At 44.9% G+C, this 25100-nt stretch overlaps 1 protein-coding gene across 2 annotated transcripts in view; it reads right to left on the reverse strand.

Moving 5' to 3' along the window:
• LOC135213663 (acidic mammalian chitinase-like) overlaps positions 1-25100 on the reverse strand; it is a 54332-nt gene that overhangs the window by 14206 nt on the left and 15026 nt on the right. For both annotated transcript variants that reach the window (XM_064247721.1, XM_064247723.1), the window contains exons 8-9: positions 18258-18407; positions 16853-17218 (exon numbers count right to left, since the gene is read on the reverse strand). In XM_064247721.1, the coding sequence (XP_064103791.1) occupies positions 16853-17218; positions 18258-18407 (516 nt within the window). The remainder of the gene's footprint in view (positions 1-16852; positions 17219-18257; positions 18408-25100) is intronic.

Raw genomic sequence — 25100 nt, forward strand, 5'->3', positions numbered from 1 at the left:
GAACGGACATTAGCGCAAGAGGTGGCCAGCCATGGTGGATCTGTTTGCCACAAGGTTGAACTATCGCCTCCCGGTATATTTCTCTCCGGTAGCAGACCCTATGTCTTGTGGGACGGATGCTATGCTCCACCCGTGGGACAATCTACAAGTATATGCCTTCCCTCCATTCGGCCTCATTCATCAGGTACTGGTGAAGCTAAGAGGGTGCAAGAATACGGAGATGACCCTCCAATCCTCCTGCCACGAAGGAAGGATCTTCTCAAACAGCCTCATTTTCATCATTACCACAAGAACCTTCCCGTGCTCAACCTAGCTGCATGGAGACTGCAGCGAGCAGTCCGAAATTCCGGTCTTTCGAAAGGAGTGGCTCAACAACTTTCTATGTGCCAGAGGAAGTCTACAAGGAAGTTATACCAGGTAAGGTGGGCGATGTACCGTATATGGTGCAGGGGACAAGGGCATAGTATTTCTCACCCTACAATAGCAAAGGTGGCGGATTTTCTTCTTTTCCTCAGAAAATCCAAGTCTCTCTCTTACTGTACTATCGCAGGCTACAGGTCTATGTTAGCTAGCACCTTTAGGTTTCATTTACCAGAGATTTCTAATAGTGTTGTCCTTCATGATCTTCTCAGATCTTTTACAATCAAACAACCAATCACTCCGCTTTGGTCCCCTCCGTGGGATTTAGCAGATGTTCTACAACCCTTTGAACCTCTAGAGAGTTTATCCTTACGAGAACTTACTAAGAAAGTTTTGTTTTTAGTACCGCTGGCTACGGCTGAAAGGGTGGGGGAAATTCAGGCTGTCACGAGATCAATTTCATTTGCAAGGAAGGATTTGTATCTCTCGTATCTTCCGGAATTTGTGGCGAAGCCAGAGTCAGAAACTAACTCCCTTCCGAGAGAATTTAAGGTTTCGTCTCTCGAGGATTTTGTCGGAGGTGATGTTGCCGAAATGCGTCTTTGTCTAGTGCGAGCACTTAAATACTACCTGTCGCACACTGTCAAATTATTGTCACGACTGCGGTCTTTATTCGTTTCGCCTAGGAATCCTTCAAGACCGCTTTTGAAAAACGCAATAAGTTTTTTCTTAAGGGAAGTAATCTCCCAATCCCTTCCCAGAGACACAGTTTCGAAGAACGACATTCCACACCCTATAGCGCATAGTATCAGGGGTATAGCGACGTCATCAGCCTTCATGAGGAATTTCTCGGTAAGCAGGATTTTGGAAGCGGCATCTTGGAAATCAATGTTGGTATTCACTTCTTTCTACGTGAGAGATGTACAGTTTGTTTCAGAGGGGGTTACTCGCTAGGGCCGTTCTTAGCGGCTAATTCAGTGTTACGTTAGTTGGCAATTAGTGTGGGTTCGGTAGGGGAGGTAGTAGTTTTATTGATTTCTCTTTTTTTTTTTTTTCGTAGATTAGTCTGCCTAATTTTCATGGGTTATGTCTGGGATTGGTGTACTATCCCTGGTAAGTATGTTCTTTTGCAGCGGCTCAGCTCCCTCATCGCAACTTCTGGATTCATCACTCGCCTTCAATGGAAGTCAGGAAAGATCTGCCCTTGGGACTTATTCTCCATACATGGGAGGCTAACAGCCACATGGGAGATGTTCAGTTCTACTTCATACATGAGAGGTATATGATACCACATGGGAGGTTTCAGGAAGGATCTGTCCTTGGGACTTATCCTCTATACATGGGAGGCTATACAGCCACGTGAGGTGTGTAGTTCCCCTCCACGCATGAGAAGCTTATGATACTTCATGGGAGATTAGACGTGACCAAGACGAGACTCACTGATTAGACTAACGTTGAGGTACTTGTTCCTTCCGTTTCTCACCTGAGCATTGATTGAAGGTGAGTTAATGGTATTAATCCAAGGTAATAGTTTAATGAGGTTATACCAATGTACATCGAGCGGTTGGGCTGAAACAAGGAATGAGCCCACCTCCAATTAAATGTTGTAAATCGGGCTAATTCAGGTGTTCAGGTGGTGTATTGCAATATGGAGTTTTTATATTAAAACTAATATTGTAATACCTACCTGAACACCTGAATGACACCCACCCTCCTCCCCTCATCAAATGATTAATGATTTAGCAATGGACGTGAGTAGTCAACTGTCGGCCAGCGGCTGACAGCATCGCCGCCAACCGTGGACAGGTGACTCAGTAACAATGTTTACCTGAAGCGTTGGTAGCACTGGCAGTTAAAATTTTACCCGAGTGTTGGTAATTTTTGTGGGGTGTTGTTTGGGCTGGTCAGGTGACCAGGGCTAATTTAGGTGTTCAGGTAGGTATTACAATATTAGTTTTTTTTATGAAAACTCCATATTCACATAAAAAGCAACAGTTCTACCTGTAAAGACTGTCGATGCCAAATACACCTATTTGGACCTGCTACAAACTCAATCAATTAAACTTCATTACCCACTTCAAGATATTGGAATGAGATGATAAACACTGAAGCTTTTAAGTTTTTCCAGATCAATATAAACTGTAAGTAGTGAGCTATTTAGTTATAAAAATGCAGGCACATGACTCATTTACCATAAAAGAAAAAAGGAACTACTGGAACAGTGATGTTTTCATAAATCAGTCATCACCATTTTCCACTAGAGCTAATCAGCTGAGAGAGGATTTGGGCTTAGATATGTAACCATCCCTCTAGAAATGGAACTTCCTGCTGCTTGGATGATACACACAGTTCAAGCATTTACCCATTAATGTCACTCATTAAAACATTTACTGGAGCACAGTAGACAAAATGACAAATTTTAAATCAATTTGTATTTTTCATAGCTAACAAACCTGAGGTCTTAACAATAGGGTAGGATATTTTTCCAAGCTCCAGCTGATAAATAGTTAAAACAATCTGAGATTGTAAAGCAAGGAATATGTGAGATCTGGCACGCCTGCGCATACGAGGTGAAGGCTGGTCAGAGACCGCACATTGAACCTCGTGACGCTCAGTCTTTTCCCAACCCAGGAGATAAGAAAAATGCAGAGAGGGCGGCTAGAGGTGAGCAGTACATGTTAAGGCCTCAGGTTTGTTAGCTATGAAAAATACAAATAGATTTAAAGTTTGTCATTTGTTCATATGCGGAACAAACCTTCGGTCTTAACAATAGGATAGACTTATACTTGGAGGGAGGTACAGACATCCTAAACTGGCTAGGAGTTAACCCACCTGACCACCTCCCTAGAACAAAACTATTTCTAAAGGAGGTGGACCAATGCCTGTGAGATGATAGATAAACTGATATCTAACAACTCAGCCATCTGGCTTGCAATACAATGATATATGAGCAGATTCATTGCATCTAGGGAACTAAAGAAAACTTACTGTTCAATAACAGGCCATATGATCACAGGGGCTTGCTATTACTCATAACTCTCCCTTGCCAGAAAGCGGAGTATTTGCTACTGAATAGAGGGTTTGCTTATTTCAAAATTACACAAAACAAACTATCAACATGACCACCTTACTAACCTGTATCACACCAGTCCAGCATATGACGTGTCTATTCCTCAACACGCCCATAGGAAGAAGAAAGAAACAAAGAGAGAAACCAGCCAACTCACTCATTCTCTCTTCCACACAATCACCCTAGGTAAGATACAAAATTGCCTGGTAAAGGGCAATGGATGAGTTACACAACTTGTTGGGCAGCCACCACGCGACCCAAGAAAACGTATCCATAGACCTGTGGGCAACATCTCTTAGATAAAATGAGGTGAACGTGGATTGGGGCAACCAAGTACCAGTGTTCAAAATTCTATGAACAGCAAAATTTTTCTTAAACAACAGAGAGAAACATACTTCCAACGTCATGCACTCTAGCCTGCACAGACTCGGTGACAGAACTATCAAGAGACGAATAAGCCTGCTTGATTGCCTCATGTATCCAGAAAGAAGTAGCGTTCATGGAAACTTCTTTCTTGGATTGACCTGTGGTAACGAAAAGCCTATGACACCCAAGTCTGAGATGTCGAATCCTTTTAAGATAGCAACGTAGGGCTCTGACAGGACACAACAAGAGCTCTTGTGGGTCATTGTCCACAAAGTCATTCAAAAATGGAATGGAAAAAGAGGCAAATCTGTCGTCATGTACCAAGGGATTCTGGGTCTTGGCCACGAATTCCGGGACAAATTCAAAGGTCACATACCCCAACCCCTGGTATGTTTCACATCATAACTTAGGCCATGGAGCTCCCCCACTCTCTTTGAAGAAGCCAAGGCCAGAAGGAAAACTGTCTTGATCGTCAAGTTTCTGTCCGATGAATGACGCAAGGGCTCGAAAGGAGCTCTAGTGAAACTTCTAAGGACAAGTGAAACATCCCATGCTGGAGGCCTAAGTTCCCTTGGAGAACAGGTCTGTTCGAAACCCTTGAACAACAAGGAGATCTCCCAGGATGAAGAGATGTTTATGCCTCTCAGATGCAACACCAAGCTCAATGCCACTCTCTAGTCCCTGATAGCAGAAGGCCTTTCTCATCCCTGAGAAAGACCAAAAAATCTGCTATACGTTGAACAGAGGTTTAGAGTAGAGAGAAATCCAATTGGCGACACCAATCGCAGTAGATTGCCCATTTCCCCTGGTAAACCGCTGAAGAGGACTTCCTGAGATGACTGGACATATGTTTTGCCGTTTCCTGAAGAGGAGATACTTGATAGTCACCATCCGTGAAGAGACAGGGATTCTACTGACTGGTTAAACCTTTCAACATGAGGCTGGCTAAGAATCTGCCACTACGGGGAATCTCTCTTGGAACCTCTGACAGAAGGTATAGAAGGTATGAAAACCATTCTGCCTGTGGCCACAGGGGAGCTGCCAATGTCATCCCGAGATTTTGAGAACTCATCACCCTGTTCAGCATTTGACGGATCAGACAAAACGGAGGGAAGGCATACACTTCTAGGTTGTCCCAAGGGTGTTTGGAAAGCATCCTCTGACAGAGCTAGAGGATCCGGGACCACCTAACAGTAAACTTCTGGTTTTCTGTTGAAGCGAGTTGCAGAGAGTCCCAAAATAGGCCTCCCCCATACATAAAAAAGCCTGTCCACCACAACTTGATGCAGAGACCACTCCATGCCCAGGATCTGATTTTGACGACTTAGCTTCTCGGCGACCACATTCTTCTTGCCTGGGATGTATCTGGCCAAGAGCTCCACAAGTTGTCGATTGCCCACTGGTGTAACTGAACTGTCAATGACTAGAGCTGGCAATTCACCAGACCCCCTTGTTTGTTCACATAGTCAACCACCGTGCTGTTGTCGGACATCAGAACTAACGAATGACCCTCTACCTTCTCCCGAAACTCCTTCAGACCCAGAAAAGCTGTCCTCAACTCCAAAACATTGATGTGTACCAGCTTGTCTTCCTTACTCCAAATGCCTGACGGGATGAAGTCCCCCTAGATGAGCACCCAACCTGTGAGAGGGGCATCTGAAAACAGAAGGAAGTCTGGAGGGAGAGAATTCAGAGGGACACCTACTAAGAGATTCTGATCGTCGCAACCACCAACAAAGGTGTTTCCTCACCACTTTGGACAGAGGAACTCTCTGGAAAGGGGAATCTCCTGCTGGGGATCAGAAGTCTTTTAATCCCCATTGCAGAGACTGAAGATGAAGACGGTCATGAGGGACCAACCTCTCGAGAGAAGCCAAAATCCCCAGAAGAACCTGCCATTGGTGAGCCAGCTGTTCTTACTGTGATAGGAATTTGCATGCCACTACCCGCAACTTCTCTAACCTCTGGTCCAATGAAAAAAACCTTAACGCTGCTGTATCTATAACCATACCTAGATAAAGAATTTTCTGGCTGGTATCGAGATTCGACTTCTCTAGGTTTACTACAATGCCTAGCTCCCAACAAAACCAAAGCAGACGATGTCTGTCCTGCAGTAGCTTCTTACTGGAACATGCTAAGACCAGCCAGTCATTGAGGTATCTCAACCCTTGAGCATGAGCCTATATCGAGACAAGGGAGAAGATCCTTGTGAACACCTGAGGGGATGTTGTCAACCCGAAGGGCAGGACCTTGAATTGGAATATCTTCTCCCTGAGAGCAAAGCGCAGAAACTTTCTGGATGAAGGATGAACAGAGATCTGGAAGTAGGTGTCCTTTAGATCTATCGACAGCAAAAAGTCGTCGTCCCTCACTGCTGCCAACACTGTCCACAGCGTCTCCTTCTTGAACCTTGTCTTCCTGACAAAATGATTCAAGGTGGAAAGGTTGATTACTGGCCTCCAGTCGCCTGTCGCTTTTGGTACCAGGCAAATGCAAATGTAAAACCCTGGAGAAGGACGCAGTACTTCCTCTATCGCACCCTTATCCAGCATTTTCAACAATTCCTCCCGAAGAGCTAAGAACTTCGGGGAATTGTAGGAATATGTCTGACTGAGAAATGGTCTGTCTGAGAGAGGGTGAGAGAAGTCGAATGGCAGTAGATATTCCACCCACAGAACATCTACTACCGACTTCTCTGCTCCATAATCCCGCCACTTGGCCCACTGGCCTGCCAGGCATCCCCCTACCCATGGAAAAGGAGAGGGAGAGGCACCCACTCTACTGACGACCCCTTCTGCCCCTTCCTCTAGAGCCCCTCCCAGGCTTGTAGGGGCAAGATTGAAGGGGAACGCTGCTTGTTAGACTTTGCTTGAGAGGAGGACTGAGGGACCCTAGCCAAAGCAGGAACCCCTAGAAGACTTAACAGGTGAAGATCTTTGAACCTGTCTCTAAGAAAGAGGAGGAGGAGGAGACAGGCAATGTAAATGTGCCTCCGACTTGGAAACCGCCTAATGAACCAACCTGTCCTTGGTATCCGCCCGTCACCAGTCAATCGCATTTTATAAATCAGTTCTTGGAAACAAGAACTGTGAATCCAGAAGATCCCTATTCCTGAGCACCGATAAAGACTCAGAGTCCTCTGAGCTTGCCACCTTGGACAAAGCTGCATCTCTCCTGGCTAGTAGAAGGTTGGTCCATAAGTTCGCACTAAGATGGGCCAGATAAGAAAATCCTTACCACCTGTCTGCAACAGACTAGCGAAAGAAGAGGCACTCACTAACCCTTCTACAGACCTATCTGAAACAATTTTGGCTATCACTGTGGACCATAAATCAAGCCATGAGACTGTCTGGAAGATGGAAGGCACTGTAGTCTCCATAGCTAAGGCTTCCTGTGATGACAAGAAAGGATCCACTGATCTAACTTGCTCTAAGGTTAAACCAGGTTTGAGACGAATCAAATCCAGGTTAAGGTGACAAGGTATCAAATGAACCGCATTAGTCGAGTAGTACTTTCTATGTCACGTGAGAGGAAGAGGAAGAAACTTGGACGACCCCATCGAACGTAAGGAGCCATCCCGGTCCGACACCAAAGCACTCACACATTGTAAGACGGACTGAGCGTTGCCCAGCCCGACGGGGAATTCAAAAGAAGTCTTAGGATCCTGACTAGTACCCAGCAAGGCTTCTAAGCATGTAGGCATGATAGAAGACTGAGTTTGTGTCCTACATTCAAGGTTGTTGAGATCAACAACCTCTGCAAAGGAAGACAAAAACTCTTGATTATCTCCCTCCTCCTGCTCTGGCAATGGTGACAAACAACGTGAAGAAGATGGTTTGGCAGTGCTGTCCTCCTTTTGTAGCAACATGAATGAAGTTTCGCTAGAGTATCTAGCCTTCTGGATATCAATGGTAGGGGAGATGCCTCTAACATTCGAAGACCCTGCTATCGAAGGCTCTTGAGCATTAACCAGCAACGACACTAGAGAACAATCTCATCTCGAACCGTGTACAGACTCGCGTGAAGCACCACATACACCGTCAGTGAAACGATCAGGCACACGTACATCAGGGGAAATATGTACGTGTTCACAGGAGGAACAGCGTACACGGCCATGTGACAAGACGAGTACATGTCAGTGAGACGTCGACCAGGCACGGTTTCGAGAACCAGAGCGTGACCGAAGAGAGATTCTAGAAGGTGAACAATTCTGATAATCAAGACTTCTTTCAGGCAAACAAGGAACCCATCCGTGGACCGCCGACCGTCAACCACAGTCTTGTTGAGAGACGAATCTTTAAAAAAGCCTGGACCACTTCTGTTTCTGCAACTTTCAAACTTTTAATCGGTGCCTTATCATCCTTACGGCGACAAATTGGAACCGAGGCAGACAAAGAAGGGGAACCTTCAACAATATCAGCATGTATGTGCAAGCCTGAGACACATCCATGTACAGAAGACGGAAACTTAACTCTCATACTATCATGAACATGTCCATGCGGAGAGACAACGGCCGTGAAGAGATGTCGACGCATTACCAGCATGCATAGGGGAGACCCGACCATGTAACGAAGATGAGGATGGCTCCTTTCCGCAGATTCCACTGACAATCCCACAAATGCTAACATACGATGGGGAAGCATGACCGTCTGGGGCAGCTGGTGAAGTTCTCCTCTCACCTGCACAGCCACAGACGTGCGTGGGGGAGACACGGTTGTGAGAGGCAGAAGGTGATGCACTCCCTCCACTCGTGGAAGACATAATTGCAAAGTCCTCGCTCCTCCAACATCTGATATGATGACGAGGGGGCGATGGAGAAGTTGGAGGAGATAAATCTCCCTCCCTGCAAGATCTCTTAGAAGCAGGAGGTGGAGAAGAAATATATTTTTATACTAAAATAAGGTTTCACATATACTTACTAAACAATTACATAGCTGTATGCTTTCTTACCTGGCAGTCGAAAAATCCAAATTTTCCTAGCAGCGTCGGCGCTGCCATCGTAAATGTAGGCAATATAGGTCATGCCCACTTTTGGGAATACCTGGTACTGCTGAGCCAGCTATTGTCAATTCGTTGAGCTGCAATGTCCATCTGTGGGGAGGAGGAAGGGCTCTGATTATGTAATTGTTGGTAAGTATATGTGAAACCTTATTTTATCATAAAAATATCATTTTCACATAAGAGACTTACCAAACAATTACATAGCTGAATCCATGTTACCCAGAAGGTGGGTCCATGGACAGCTTTTTGAAAAAAAAACACTCATGCGCTCACATTATATAATGTTTGCAGTAACTCACCTTATGAGAGAGCAGCTGCAGGTAGGTACTGCCTCTGGTCGGCACTCTCATCACCTGTAGGAGACGTGGCAGTAATGGCCAGGATCGTCCCTACTAATGGTGGGATTTGGTAACTATGGAGGGTTCACCAATGGTTAACAAAAAACAAAATTTTGCCCTTGCCCTGGGCATAAGCCAGATAAGCCATAAAACCATCACCCACACTAAAAACAACCATAACCATACCCCTCACCATAAAAAAAAAAAAAAAAAAAATTCGGGTACTCCGGGTACCACGTACCTCCAGGCTTCCCAAAAAACTCAACAACCTTAAAACACAAGGCGAGGAGATAGTAGAGGGAAAAAAGGTCCCCCTATGCTTCCTCTCCCAACACCATTCCCACTACCGACAACTGTCCCAATCTAAAACAATTTTCAAAAGTAGTTTCTATCTCCATCATGTAATACGACACAAACACCAATTTCGACCTCCAGAAGGTCGTTTGCAGAATGGAGGATAGCAACATATTAATGAAAGCTATGGAAGTCACCACTGAACAAATTTTGTGCGCCTTCACTTTCAGCACATGAAGAGTTTGATCTTGTATTTGGGCATGCTCTTCCAAAATCAAACTCCTCGGGAAGAACAAAATCACGTTCTTCAAGAAAGGATGGGAAGGGTCTCTCACTGAACACCAGAGTCGATTCGAGTTTTCTCTTAACGTTCCTGTCCTAAGCAGGTAGTGTCTTATGGCTCTGACAGGACATAACGTACGTTCCTCGTCTTCCGCTCCCACTATGTCTGTCAAGCTCTTGATTATGAAAGAACGAGGCCAAGGATTCGAAGGATCCTTGTTCTTGACAAGGAATTCTTTTACATACGAGCACAATGCATTACTTCCTCGTTACATCCCTTAAGGACGAAAAATTCGGCAGCTCAAACTGAGGACTGGAAAGCCACTTTAATACTACATCCAAATTCCAGTCCACTTCGCCAGGCTTGCATACTTTAGAGGAACTAAAGTATTTAATCAGGTCACTGATATCCTGATTGCTCAAGATGTCCAAGGCCTCTATGCTTAAACACTGATGAAAGCATGGACCTATATCCTTTAATAGTCGAAGTGGACAGCTTCCTTGACTCCCTCAGAAATAACAGAAAATCCGCCGCGATTTCTGTTGTAGTCATCTTAGAAGAAAATATGTTATGTCATTTGCACCATAACCTAAAAACTCTCCACTTCGACTGGTAAAGCTTGGCAGAAGAGCTTCTTTTACAACTCACAATAGCTTTTGATGCGCTTTGCGAAAAGCCTTTTGGTCTGACGAGATTCCTGACAGTCTGAATCCTGTCAGGGCCAGAGCGGATAATCCTTGGTGATACCGGTCGAAGTGGGTTTGTTTGAGAAGATATGGACTTTGGGGAAGGAGCCTGGGGAATTTCACTAGTAGCTTGAGAATGTCCAGGAACCATTCTTTCCTGGGCCAGAATGGGATCACTAGAGTCGTCAACACATTCTGATGCGATTGAAGCTTGTTTAAGACTTCTCTTATCTCTTATCATCCTGAAGGGAGGGAAGGCGTAAACATCGAGGCCTTTCCAGTCTAGCAGCATTGCATCTGTTCTCCATGCTAGTGGGTCTGGAACCGGAGAACAGAAAATTGGGAGACGATTGTTCCTTGAGGTGGCATACAGCCTCCGAAGATCTAGACAAACTCTCTAGTTTAGAGTCCACTCTATTGGCAGTACCTGATTTGAGCGGCTCAGTTCATCTGCTAATACATTCATTTTCCCTCGAATGAACCTTGGAAACAGAGAGATCTTCTGCTCATTTGCCCAGATGAGGAGTTCTTCTGCTACTCTGTTGAGCGAGAAAGAGCGAGTCCCTCCTTGTTTCCGTACATACAACACCATGGTGTTGTCCAGGTAAATCGCTGTCTTCCTTCCAGCAATTAGAGGAGCGAACACTTGTAATTCTAAAAAGATCGCCTTTAACCCTTTCAAATTTATGTGTAGGGTTCTCTCTTGTTCTGTCCAAAGACTCAAGACCCTCCTGTCTCCTAGTAGGGATCCCCATCCCTTGTCTGACACATCCAAGAACTCTAGGTTGGGATTTGACGGGTCTAGGGAAAGTCCTTCTTGTAGTCTCTCCTTCCACAGCCACCAATGAAGATCCGACTTGATCTCCTCCGTCAAGGGGAAAACCAGTGAGTCTGGTTGTGCCTTCTGAGACCAATTCGCTTTCAGGAAGAACTAAAGGGACCTCATGTGGAGACGACCAAACATAATGAAACTCTCCACTGAAGCAAGGGTCCTGAGGAGGCTCATCCACTCTAGAGCCGAGCAAGACGGGTGAACAAGAAACCGTTGGTCTGTCGAAAGGTGGGACTCGATCCTCTTCGGTGAGAGAAAAGCCCGAAAAGCTAGAGTCCAGAACCATCCCTAAACTAGGGAATCCTCTGAGTCAGGGACAATTGAGACTTCTCGATGTTTATCTGAATTCCCAATTATTGAGTCAAATAATGAGTCCAATAGAGTGTCTTCTCTAAGTCTTTTACACACTGACGACTGGATCTGGATCTCAGGAGCCAGTCGTCCAAGTAAAATGCTGCATTGATCCCCATCAGATGCAGCCATTTTCCCGGGGGAGTGAGAATACGAGTAAATACCAGAGGGGCAGTCAAAAGTCTGAAATAGAGGACTCTGAACTGGAAAACTCTATCTACCAGAGGGGCAGTCAAAAGTCCGAAGTAGAGGGCTCTGAACTGGAAAACTCTATCCTTGGAGACGAATCTCAGATATTTCTTGGTTTTTTGATGAATGGGGACATGAAAGTAAGCATCCTTCATGTCAAGAGACACCATCCAGTCGCCCCGTTGGAGGGCCAACATCACCGACTGACTGGTCTCCATCCAAAATTTTGTCTTCAGCAGGAAGAGATTTAACGTGCTTACATCCAATACGATGCCTTGGGGACTAAAAAAAGCCTGTTGTAAAAACCTGGGGAGTTCTTGTCTGATACCATCTCTATGGCTTTCTTGCTGATGAGCGCTTCTGCAGCTCATGCTGATCCTGTCGAGTAAACTGTCAAGCAGATGGGTGCATTGAACAGTGGCAATCTTGCACAAGAGGGATCATATATCCTTCTTGAAGCACCTTAACTACCCACTGCTCTGCTCCTCTCCAACTCCATTCCTCCCAGAAGTAGTGGAGTCTCACCCCTACGGGTGTGTGACGTACCTCCCGATCACTTGTTTGCTGGCTTAAAGGGAGGTCTTGGTGGGCTTCATTGTCGCACACAGGTTAGTCCTCGGTCTTTGCTGCTACCTTGATCTACCCCCTTGAAAGGGATGCCTCTGAAAAGGGGAAACTTTAACTCCTGTAGTGGGAAGTCCCTTTGGTAGTCTCTCTGACTGTGACAGGTCATTGGTTAACTTCTTTTCAAGGTCCTGTTGAATGGTCTCTTCTGGGAACAGGTGAGACTTACACAGGGGAGAGAACATCAAGGCTGATTTCTGGTTCGTAGTAACCCCTTGGGACACAAAAGAGCACCACCATTCTCTCTTTTTGAGTACTCCCATAGTGAAGAGAGCAGCTGACTCACCTGACCCGTCTCTCACTGGCCTGTGCGCACAGGACAAAATGTTGAACCAGTCCAATGAAAACTCCTCATCAAAGGACTGACACTCCTCTAACTTCCTGGCTGCGCTGCTATCGTCCAGTCTAGAAAACTAAAGACTTCAATCACCTTGAATAAGTTCTTCACCAGGTGATCAAAATCGGGCGAGGAGAACATTACTTTCGCAGCCAAGTACACTGCTCTTCTGTGTGAATCCTCAGACCAGAGAAGTCTCCTCGAGAGGAGGCAGATACTCCCAAGGAAGGAACTTCTCCAGTCACGTAGTACCGGTAGGACTTATTCTGTAGCTTCGAAGGGGGATAGGCAAAAGAGGTCTTACTCGACCTTCGCTTCCTAGAAAGCCACTTGTCTGCTTCTTTAGGGCTTTCTTGGCCAACTGAGAAAGAACCAGCTTCGGCAAACCAGGAGAAGTTGACTTCCCATCCTTCACGAACATAGAAGGCGGAGAAGAAAGAGATGGCTCAAAGAAGTCTGGATAAGTCAGCAACAAAAAATTCAACAAGCTTGAGTACACAGAAGAAGCTTTCGACTCCTACTCTTGTGCTTCCTCTTCAGACAGGACTGATGACACATCATACTCCTCTCCTGTCTGGTTTGTCGCTTTCTTCAAAAAACCCATTAGCTCTTGATACTGCCGCCTGAAAGGGCCAAAAGGTGAATCATCTGCCAAAGACCTGGTCTTCATATCCTCAGAGGTCGAAGTCGAAATCGTAGTTGTCGAACAGCTCTTCCTAGAAGACCAGCAACTAGAAGACAAAGCGATGCGAGCAGCATGAGGCTAACAAGTCGAGACTCCTTTCGACACACTATGAGGGGAATCGACAGAGCAAGCTCGTGAGCGCTGGGCAGAACGTGAGCGCCTGTTGTCAGTCGAACCTAAATTCTCAAGAGAAGACTGGTGATCCTCCTGAAAATCTTGAGCAGGAGCAAAACTGCAGGAAGGCTGGGAACTCCATTGCTCTCTAGACTTCTTTACTGGAGTAGGCATACCATCCGCAAAAGCGGCATGCCTCTTCAACGGACGTGACACTGAATCACTCCACACTTGTCACCTCTGCACAGGCGACTGTACATCTGAATCCAACGAAAACTGCACCTCACTCACATCCACACCTTTCCAGTGACGTTTAGTCAATGCTCGCGAATCGATAGAATCGACGGAGTCGGCAACTGCCCATGAGCAAACCACCCCCCCAGACTCCCTTCGACCTATAGGTCTTCTCCCGGGTACGGGGGAATGGGACAGTGACCTTCGTCTAGGAGAAATTGGGGGAGAGACAGCCACCTCCTCGGACACAACACTGACACTTGGCACAACCCCGGTCTTTTCACTCGATTTCTCAACCCCTACACTTAATGCACTTGGAGCATGGATCGTAATACAGTTTGGCCATCATGGTTTTGGCCATCCTGGTTTTGCAGCCACCGCTACAAAACCTAACAGAAGACAAACTAGAGTCCGACATAGTAAGCTAAACTCACTAAATGAAAAGGTTAACCAGGAAAAAACAACCAAGAAATTTGTACTTCACCAAAAAGATACAAATCCAAGATGGCGACAAAAGTTGACTGCAAGAAAACCACTGATGTTACTCCATGGCCGGCAGAAAACGAATGGACAATAGTTAGCTCAGCAGTACCAGGTATTCCCAAAAGTGGGCAGGACCCATATCACCTACATGTATGATGGCAGCGCCAAAGCCGCCAGGAAAATTTATATTTTTCGACTGCCAGGTAAGAAAGCATACAGCTATGTAATTTTTTGGTAAGTCTCTTATGTGAAACTTGCATTTACCCACCATCTCCTTCGCAGTGAAGGCACAAAACTTCTTGTCCAAAACAGAGTCCAGCCTCTTGAAGACTGCTTGACACAATGCCTCAGATGGCTCAGCAAGAGAGGACAACGACGTCATAGCTGGAAGAGATGACGTCATAGTGGTTGGGAGGATAAGCGGCTGCTTCAACTAACGTCACAGTTTGAGAGTGTGCTGGGAGTGACGTCACGACCTCCCAATGTCCAGAGCTAGTCGATGGCCTCACTGGTGAAGCAATAAGGTGATACCCAGGGACCATAAGCGATGTTCCACAAGATGTTGCATGCAAGATCCAATGTAGAGGGGTCCAGGAGGAGGCGGAAGAGCAGTGGGGGCTGGGTGTGGGGAACGGCCCTCCAAGAAATGCAACAGCAAACCCTCCTTGAACCCCATAGCCCAAGAGATGCCCAGACCGCCGCCATTTTGGATGACTCCGAATCTGAAATAAAGGAATGAGATGAGGTAGCCTCCTTTCTCCCAGGAAGGCAATTGGAACCAGAGGTAGAGGGGACTACATTACACATAAAATCACCCTGTGGCACTCCCAATACTCCCAAGAGGGAAGAGTTGAAACTCTGCAATGTTCCCTCTTCCTGTAAAACAACCTCCACTGCGACTTAGGCCAGGCCCAACATTCTGGGCAGGGATTCATCACTGTAAAAAAATTGGCTCTGCAACTACTGCAAGTTGTATGTGGATCCATAGTTGATGACGCCAAAGACCTAGAGCACGGGAACCCCTGAATGCCCGGGTACATGCGTTGACAAGGCCGTGAAGACTCGAGGGAAGCCGTACCAACAAATACGCACACACTCAACACACTGAAAAAAAACAGAACACGGGCAGAAAAAACCAGCTTGGAAGGAGAGCAAAGTGTAAGCGTCAACTCCCCAAGGTGGTTAGGAAAAGACTGGGCATCACGAGGTTGAATGCGTGGTCTCTGACCAGCTTTCACCTCATACACGCAGGTGTTGCCAGACCTCACAGGTTCCTTGCTGTACAATCTCAGATTGTTTTAACCGGTTACCAGCTGGCGCTTCGAAAAATATCCTATCCTTTTGTTAAGACCGAAGGTTTGTTCCGCATATGAGCAAAAGGTCAAAATGTCTACAATAACTCTATACTCATCAAATAAAAAAAAATTTCATATGGTAATTACTTATACTACATTTATGTATGAGCTTTTCAGTCCTGGATCTGCAGCAATATAGCCTCTTTATTGAGTGAAATAAAAACATTGTGTGCAGTTCATAGAAATATGAATAAAGCTTGGTATTCTTTAGCACTGTTCTATAAAGTCCCCTCACTCCAACTACGTAAATCTTTTCTAGAACTAGAAGTTCACTGCCAAGTGTACACCTATGCAGCAACTGTCGGAGGCCTAATGTGAGGATCACGCAGCTGAAGTCAGTTACCATGACAATTACTATCTCTTACTTACCTACGAAGTATCTCTTGGGTACTAATAACTAGCAATGTGTCTCTCTCTCTCTCTCTCTCATTATGTGAACAATGCATAGTTCATACAATCGGCAATTTTACTTTCCAGTGTTCTGGACCTTCTCAAGTTCTCCAAGACACCAAATTTTTATTTACAGAGCAGCAGTTTCAAGACAGCAGGAAGGTTTAATGTATATGAGGGTATACATCTCTGCTTTGAGACCTCAAAATGGGTCATCCGCAGTTTAATGAGTAGGAAGGCAAATTAAAAGTTAGGGCAGAGTTACTCATGACTGCAGCTTTACCCATCCAGAGAATGATGTGTTGACCAAGGATGCTTTCCCAGCTAATGAACTTCTTGCCAAATAAAGTGGATTCACAAGATTCCCAGTTTCTTTGAGAAAGTCTGGATTTTTTTTCTTATAATATTTATGTGATTATCATTGTCCTTGGTTAAACCAACCTTGAAGATGCAAATCTTGTGAAAAGTGCATTTATTTCCATTATAATTTAGTAACACAATACGTAGAACAGAATATAAAATTTAGGCCAAAGGCCAAGTGCTGGAAACTATGAGGTCATTCAGTGCTGTAATGGAAATTGACAGTAAGAAGGTTCAAGAGGTGTAATAGAAGGAAAACCCCTGCAGTTACACTACGAAACGATTGTTAAAGAGGATGGAAAGTCAGAAACAGAATAAGAGCGGAGATACAGTAAATGGAGTGAAAGAAGTACCAGCTAGGGGCCTAAGGAAGGGACGCTGCAAAGAGCCTTAAGTAGTAATGCCTAAAGTACTGTGCACACGTGAGGTGCACTGATGGCACTAATAGCCCTACGGAAATAATTTTGTAATGGTTAATACAAGGCAGATTTTTGTCTCACCTTATCGCAGTCCATGTGGGGGAATATTGTCCCGTCTGCTACACCAGTACAGTTTGGCCTTGCAAAGGGTGACGGTGTTGTTGTTGGGCCAGGCATGATTGTTGTTGTTGTGGTTGGGGTTGTTGTTGTTGTCGATGTTGTTGTTGGGGTTGTTGTTGTTGTGGTTGTTGGTGTTGTTGTTGTTGATGTTGTTGTTGGTGTTGTTGTTGTTGTAGTTGTTGGTGTTGTTGTTGTTGTTGTTGTTGTTGGTGTTGTTGTTGTTGTTGTTGTTGTTGTAGTTGTTGGTGTTGTTGTTGATGTTGTTGTTGGTGTTGTTGTTGTTGTTGTTGTTGGTGTTGTTGTAGGCAAAGGTGGACTATCACACCTCTGGGGAAAAAACATTTATTGTGAGACTTCAGAATGCAAAGGTAAACATTAAGATATATATATCAATTTAGTCTTAAATTAACAGACAACATTTAAGAGAACATAAATAGCTTTAAGGGTAACGCACAAGCATGCAAAAGCAGTTAGTTGGATTTACTTTACAAGATATGGCAGTACTCATCACGAAGTAATTTGCTAGTGGCACAATTATTTAAGACCTCAGGTCCTATTTGATAAAATAGTACTCAATATCTGAGGTCATTTTCTGGTGGCACTGCAATTCTCCTAAGGCCTCAGGTCTTATGGATAAAACAGTACTCATTATCTGAGGTCATTTTCTAGTGGCACCATTCTCCTAAGACCTCAAGTCTTATAGATAGAATGATAGAAAAGTACTCATTATCGGAGGTCATGTTTTGGTGGCAAAATTTTTTTAAGGCCTCAGGTTCTATAGATAAAATAGTACTTACTCAGTTCATTTTCTACTGGCACAATTCTCTTACAACCTCAAGTTCTATAGATAAAATAGTAATTATTGAGTTATTTTCTAGTGGCACAATTCTCCTTAGGCCGCAGGTCCCGTAGATAAAATAGTATATGCATTATCTGAGATAATTTTCTAGTGGCACAATTTTCCTAAGACCTCAGGTCCTACAGATAGAATGATACTCATTATCTGAGGTTGACACAACTCTTTTAGGACCTCAGGTCCAAAAGATAAAATAGTACTATCTAAGATCATTTTCTCGTGGTATACAATTCTCCTAAGACCTCGGGTCCTGTAGATAAAATAGTACATAGTACTTATTATCCGAGGTCATTTCCCGGTGGCAAAATTCTAATAAGACCTCAGGTCCTATAGATAAAATAGCAATTACTGGGGCAATTTTCTAGTTGCAATATTCTTTTAAGACCTTAGGTCCTGTACATAAGATAATACCCATTATCTGGGGTCATTTTCTGGTAGTAAAATTCTCCTCAGACCTCAAGTCCTGCCTCAGAAAAGAAAGGGTGAAAGTATGAACTGGAAACAACTCACGATTTCGTCCCCGCCTGCTTCTTTGTCCAAGGCCTCCTTCATATGCTTGATCAGATGAGACGTCTCATCATAGCACATACCGTGGAAGTCGTCCTCATCCATCGTCCAAATTACGACTCCAGCTAGACCCAAGTTCTTCACATACCTTGCCTGTAAAACATAAGGCCTCAATTAAACGGACTTCTGTCTGTACTTATCAGCTAGATCATTGATATTAATTTTTGCTATGCAGCCATTTTAGATGTGATAAGATTTTCAAGATGTCTCTTAAAATGAATAATAGATGCAACATGCAGGTTAGTTTAGGTTAGGAACTATGTGGAATTGCTGTTTGCTCAAATAAATGGAAAATGACAATTTTTAAAAGTAAATTGTATTTTTCCTAACTATACAAACCCGAGGTCCTTTACATTAAGAATTACATTCAGCAAAGCTGGAAAATGGCCACTAAACAGGGAGTAACTATAGTCCGGTAAGCAGGAATACCCACCTGGGTGGTTGAAAGCATTTAGTTTCCCTTTTAGCCTAGGTTTCAGATTGAGAGGTTGCACGACGTGTGTTTAATGTGTAAAGGACCTCAGGTTTGTATAGTTAGGAAAAATACAATTTACTTTTAAAACTTGTAATTTGTTCCTAAACAATATACAAACCATCGGGTCTTTACTGATTGGAGGGAGGAATCTGCAGGAGTCTCTTTGAGCTGACTAGAGCTGCGCGAGTCTCTTTGAACTAAATAGAGCTGCTACTCCTGGCCGAAAGATCTAAAAAAATAAAAGTCAAAGACGTCAATTTCAGTCCTCCCCCAGGCTAGGAGGAGTATCCTGCCTCTGGCATATTTATTGGAGTAGTATAGGAGCTGTGAGATCAAAAGACTTCTGGGATTTTTCGAATGAGTGAGAAATCATAACTCATATAATAAAAGATACGAAGAATTTAAATAGTCTGAGACAGTAAGGCAAAGACTCAAAAAAGGTTTGTCTTAATGCAATTTCCTCCTCCCACATAATTTGCCTTCGTAACGGTCAAAGTTGACTATCGGTAGGAGATGGATATTCATTTGAATTTACAAATTTTGATATATATTTAAACTTTTACTATTTAAGGATTAAATTTTTTTAAATTACACTTTTATATATTTATTTATGGTAGTTGTTTTCATGATCAAAGCCTAATTACCAAAATTTAAAGCAAAGTTATAGAGTGCGGTTTATTATGACAAAGATGTAGTCGTAATCAGTGTGGCCACAGAGGGTTGTCAGATATTGCTATTTGACCAAGTTTTCAGACAAAAACACAAAATGTTAACAATGTGCGAGGGATGGCCACTGATTCCATGAGCTCTCGGGGAAAGTGTACAAGTGACGTCGTCGCCAACTCCAGAGAACCTCCACCCAATCGTCTCTCAAAACCAGGAGAAAGACGTTTCCTTAGACACTTCTTCTTCCTTGGCAAGTCAGTACTAGTGAAAAGTGATTGAAATCAGTCTTTTTCATAAATACAGCAACATGCTAACAGGACAATGTAATGATTGATCTGAATCATCGAGTACAAAGTCCAAGGCGCACGGGATCATGAGGTACTTGAACCTGGCAGCAGATGCTGAATGATTTGGAGTTCACTTTGACATATGAGACGGATTCGAGACATTGACACCCGCCTTTTGAAGGGTATCAATCAAGAAGGTCCATGCAAATTGTCCATCCTCTTTGCCAATGCTGGAGTGAGACAAGATGTGGTCTTGAGAGGCAAATCTCTTATCATATGATTCTTGCAAGGGTCCCTGTGATGGCAAGAGAGAAGTGTCTCATCAGCAGTTAAATCTTGACTGAGGAGAAACAATTACTTTAAAGAGAACGACATAGGCCGAATGTGGATCTGTCTTTCACAACTGAATTGGAGAGAAGCAATCTCATGGCTTTGACCAGAGAAAAGTCCTGTCAGTGGCTCCAACCAGCAAAGACAGCTCCAATCCCTGGAATGTTGCATAGGACTGAAAGAGTTAGCTTATTTCCATTGCTGCTGAGTGAGAAAGCCTATGCTTGCAATTAGCTGGACAGTCTTTTAGCTGTGAAGACACAGGGATTGTTCTCCCTGAGGAACCATTCTTGTGTCACCGACACCGAAGGTTGGGCCAGAGTGGAACTACTTTCATTACCTTGGAAGCAGAGAAGGCAGGTTGGGGGTCAGACGAAGTCTTCCTTAATTTATTTTCAATTCAGAGTGAAGGGTGAACAATGTTTGTTGAACACCTTACGAATTCGAAAAAATATAGAGAGAAGACAAAAACTGTTGAGTTTGTCTGAAAAAGTAATTCTGATTGATCGCAGTGGCCCATGGTTCACGTGCGATGGAGCAGAAGACCTACAGACTTCTGTTGTACCAGGCAGCAAACAGAAGATGATAGTGAGTCTTCCGAGACATATCTCTGTCTGATGATTCTTGCAAGGATGTGTACGGAGCACGAGATCAGGAACCCTAAACGAGAGTGAAATGCTGCCCAGAGACCTTGGGTCTCTGATGGCAAGACAGACAGGTTTCTCATTAGTAGTTAACCCTCGACTGAGGAGAAATGATACTAAGAAACAATCTCTCCATGAGGAAAGTAGCACTCTGACCATCACTCGAATCCAGAGGCTGAGTTGCCTGCCAGTGCATTTCATCCGGAAATGTTTGGCTGATAGAGCTATCGAGTGCACTACAGTTACACTTGAGTCTGCATGTTAACCAAAACAGGAGGGAAATGAAACCATCTTGTTTGGTAATAAATGCCACTACAGTGGTAAGTTGCTTAACAACACCACTGGGTGCCTCAAAATCAAATCCCAAAACTCCCAGGTGGTCTGAAAGGCTGCCTTGAGTTTCAGGATGTTGATGAGAAGGTACTTATCATCTTGGTCGACACTTGAAGATGTTCCTACAGGTATGCCCCTATTACTCAGTGCATCTGAGAGACGCATGTCACGAGGAGAATATGCAAGCATATTCAAAGGCTCCTGTTGATTGAACGCCAGCCTAATTCCTTCCTCAACATTCAAGAGAGGAAAAGGATTAAGGACTGGAAGCAGACCTTCATTCTCTAATGAAATTAGCGAAGGTAAAGCTGTCCCAAGGGGAGGCTTCTATGGCGACAAAAGGAAACTTAAGGCGACGAGCTCTTAGCCAAATTGGGAACACACAAGAGGCGGAAGTTCGATTGAAAACTGCCGAGACTCAGGAGAAAGCAGGTATACTTCTCCTGAAGGATACTTACTACCAGGTCTCAGCTATGTCGTTATCAAGCCCACAAACTCGACAGACAACTCTTGTTTCAAAATCAACAGTAGGAGAACGCCTGTTATGAGCGTTCTTTTGTATTTCCTTCTTTCTGCCTTCTTCCAAATTGGAAAGAAGGTTGAAAAGAAACACTTATGTGCGCACTCTCGGAAGAGGTAGAAGGAGGCTAACTATTTCACAATCATCCTTCGAAGCTCGAGACTTTTTAGGCCTTGCCCAGAGGACAAGGCAGACTGTATCCATCTCTCTCTAAGAGAGAGAGGGGCAGAACTGAATAAAAGTTTGTTCCCAAGGGTCGAGACGACTTTGGGACTTACAAAACTGGTCTGAATAAGGACAATGTCCTTTTTCTTAGCACCAGAATTGCTTACAGGTAGCTGACTAGTGCTGGATAGGGAAGAAATCTCATAGGAGATTGCCTGGAGGGAAACCATAGCGGTGTCCTCCAGGCTTACTGTCTCTCGTTGCACGAGGGGATACACTTTGTGGCAAAGAGAAACAGCGCGAGACCCGAGACCAGGCGAAGCAGAGACAGGATAATCTCCAGTCATCACAGGACCCCTCTGAGGTAAAGAAGAATTGCTCCTATCGCTGCAGCAGATGGCATCTCAAAACTCTGAATGAACTCCTTGTCCCAAGAAAGTATTCATCTAGTTGAGAATGAACTCACAAGCAAGGAATGCAACACCCTTACAAAAACCCTTTTCTCTCCAGGAAAAGCAAGGGTCTCGAACAGTGAATATTATTCACAGGGGAAGCTGCAGTCCTATTCCTGAGATCAATGTGCTGATGAATCGGTGCAAAGAGCTCTGCTAAGTGAAAATCGGGGTATTCGTACCCCAAAGAAAAATCCTCGAGTTTTTCTAAGGCATGAAACTCCCGATTTTCTCTCCTTGAAGGGAGATACGACAGGAACCAATGGAACTTCCTCAACTATTCGAGTGTATGACGAGATGATCCAAGGATAGATCAGAGATAACAACCTTTGTAGCTGGATCCCAAGAAAAGAGACAAACTCATCAGAATTCTCTCTGTCCACCTTGCACCTCTCAGAACAACTGAGAGGGTCAAGAGAACAGGTAGGAGAAAGACCATTCATAACTGTCCTGCTAGAAGAACCAGCAGGAGGGGTAGACTGTGGGCTGTCATCAACCTGTGATGATGACAGTATGGTGCTCATCCCATGGCAAAGCACCAACCAGAGGAGAGCAGAAAGGTACCTTGAACAGAGCCAAGCACTCTGTTCAGCTGATCTATTAGGCAGCGAACGAACTGAGCCAATCATGTGAAAGCGACCAGGGGCCTGGTGTAGGAAGCAAGCAGGGCCAAGACAAGCAAGCAGAGCCTAACCAAGCTGATGGCACAAACACAATCAGGGTACTGGCTTGGATTGCAAATCAAAGCAAGACAAGGCTCGTCTGCTAAGAACAATTGCTTTCTTCCCTAAATACTCTAGTCTCTTTGAGGCCAAAGCCCCTTGAGAAGAAAGCTTAAAGGGGGAATCTATGTCTGCTATCCTGTGTGTTTGGACCCTAAGATCCAAAACACGATGGATGGGAGCTGACGAAGCAGAGTCGGCAGGTGGTGTCGAAACACCTGACATGTCTCAGCTCCTACTCTTGTTCCGTGCCTAAACCAGACAGAAGAGTAAACCCTCTATCACTGGTTTGGTATATGCCCGAGATTCTGCAGAATCCTTGGCACTCAAAAAAACTCTCCAGTCTAGTGCTCGAGATTCCAAGGAACTCGAGCGCCTAGCAAAACTTTCAAAGCTCTTAAGAATGATCATCGGGAGCAGTCACTCTTGGCTTCCAAAGAAACCGAGAAGGGACAGACACCGCACCAGTCTCAGATGCAGACTTCTAACACTGAGACCGAGAACGCAGCCTGAAAAGGTCATGCCCTCGAGACTCCCGAAATGCGAGACTCCAGAGGAGAATGTGAATCGGCTCCTGCCCTACGAGTTGGAAGAGACAACAAGAGAATCCTGCCTCTCTGAAGGAAAGCAGTCCCTTAAAAGTCAGGTAGGACTTCATAAGAGAATCTGCATACTGCTTCTCCAGGTTCTCAGTCGATACTGAGACACCAGGGGCATGGTCAGAGACCGAGCGCGGCCTCAAGACACCCAAAACGTGAGACTCCAGAGGAGAATGCTAATCAGCTCCTGCCCTACAAGCACGAAGAGCCAACGAGAAAATCCTGCCTCCCTGAAGAGAGGCAGTCCCTTAGAAGTCTGCTAGAACTTCTTAAGGAATCTCCTCACTGCTTCTCCAGGTGCTCGGCTGAGACCACAACAATACTCGATCAGAGACTGAGGCACCAGACTGGACCCTGGGCAAGTACTAGTGTAGTACTGGTAGGCAGAGCTGGGACACTTGCATGTCCTGGTTCTTTCTTTGCCCTGTGACTGACCTGGTATAGTAAGAGGTCTCTCTGACACTAGTTCAGGATGCATGAGACTCCATAGAAAATCGAGCACTTGGAGGCCTTGGCTAGGCCAAGATCATGACACAGCACCAGTCTTAGAAGTGGACTTCAAAGAACTGGCCATGCCTGATGGCTTCCAAAACGCAAGATCCTGTGAGGTTTGTGATTCAGTTCCCTAGCCCGAAGGCCGGGAAGAGGCGATGAGAGAACTCACTGCCTCCTCGAAAGGAGGCAACCCCTTAGAAGCCCCGTGAAGGAACTTTTGGAGGGAGGGGGAGGGGGAGAAGCAGCCTTATTCTTCTTTGACCAATGAGCCTTGAAAGAAGAGGAAAATGCAGCAGAAGACACAGGTGAAGATAAGTTTGAAAAAGATGCTCTCCTACAGGACTTCTTCCTCAAACTCCTCTCCGACATTTTCTACAGGAATAAACACAATCATCGCCGGGGCAGTTACGGGAGAAGCCCTAGGGACACAACATCAGGAGTGACCATGGCAGCTGCGGCAAGAAAACATACAGGAGTAGCCTTGGCAACACTAACTACAGGAACGTCAGTAACAGAAACAGGAGCAGGCGGCACAGCAGGAGCTGCCCTGTGACTGGTCGCCAGGGAAACCGGAGCAATCTAGACAGGAGGCACAGCAGGAGTAAACAGACTACAGGTACAACAAGGCAGTGCCCTTCTCTCACTCTGAGGGTAATAATTGCCCTATGAAGCCAGAGCAGGCCCTTGTGAAGAGGTCACGTCACTGCCAACCTCCAACCCCTCTTCTCGCCCAACAAGTGAGTAAAGAGGGCGAATGAGAGAATGCCATGAGGAAAGATTACCAGGAGAAAGAAACTAGAGAGAAGGAAGCCACCAAAAGTGAAAAAACTTCTGACAATGCTCGGCAACTCTCCTCTGAAGTTTCCTCCTGACAAACTCTCCAACAGTGTATGTGGCAAAAGCAACACCCAAAATATAATCATGAGATATATTGTTGCACCCTTACATGCAGAGGGGCATGAGACACAGACGCTAGGGCAAGGTGGCCTGCAAGGCTATCGCACATAGTGGGTTTGTATATACTTATGTTGATCTCTTTGCAAAGCATAACTTCCCGTCCGTAATCGTATGTAATGTTGCAAAGTGTCTGTAATATGT

Source organism: Macrobrachium nipponense, chromosome 43, assembly GCF_015104395.2.
Source record: "Macrobrachium nipponense isolate FS-2020 chromosome 43, ASM1510439v2, whole genome shotgun sequence".
Lineage (NCBI taxonomy): Eukaryota > Metazoa > Arthropoda > Malacostraca > Decapoda > Palaemonidae > Macrobrachium > Macrobrachium nipponense.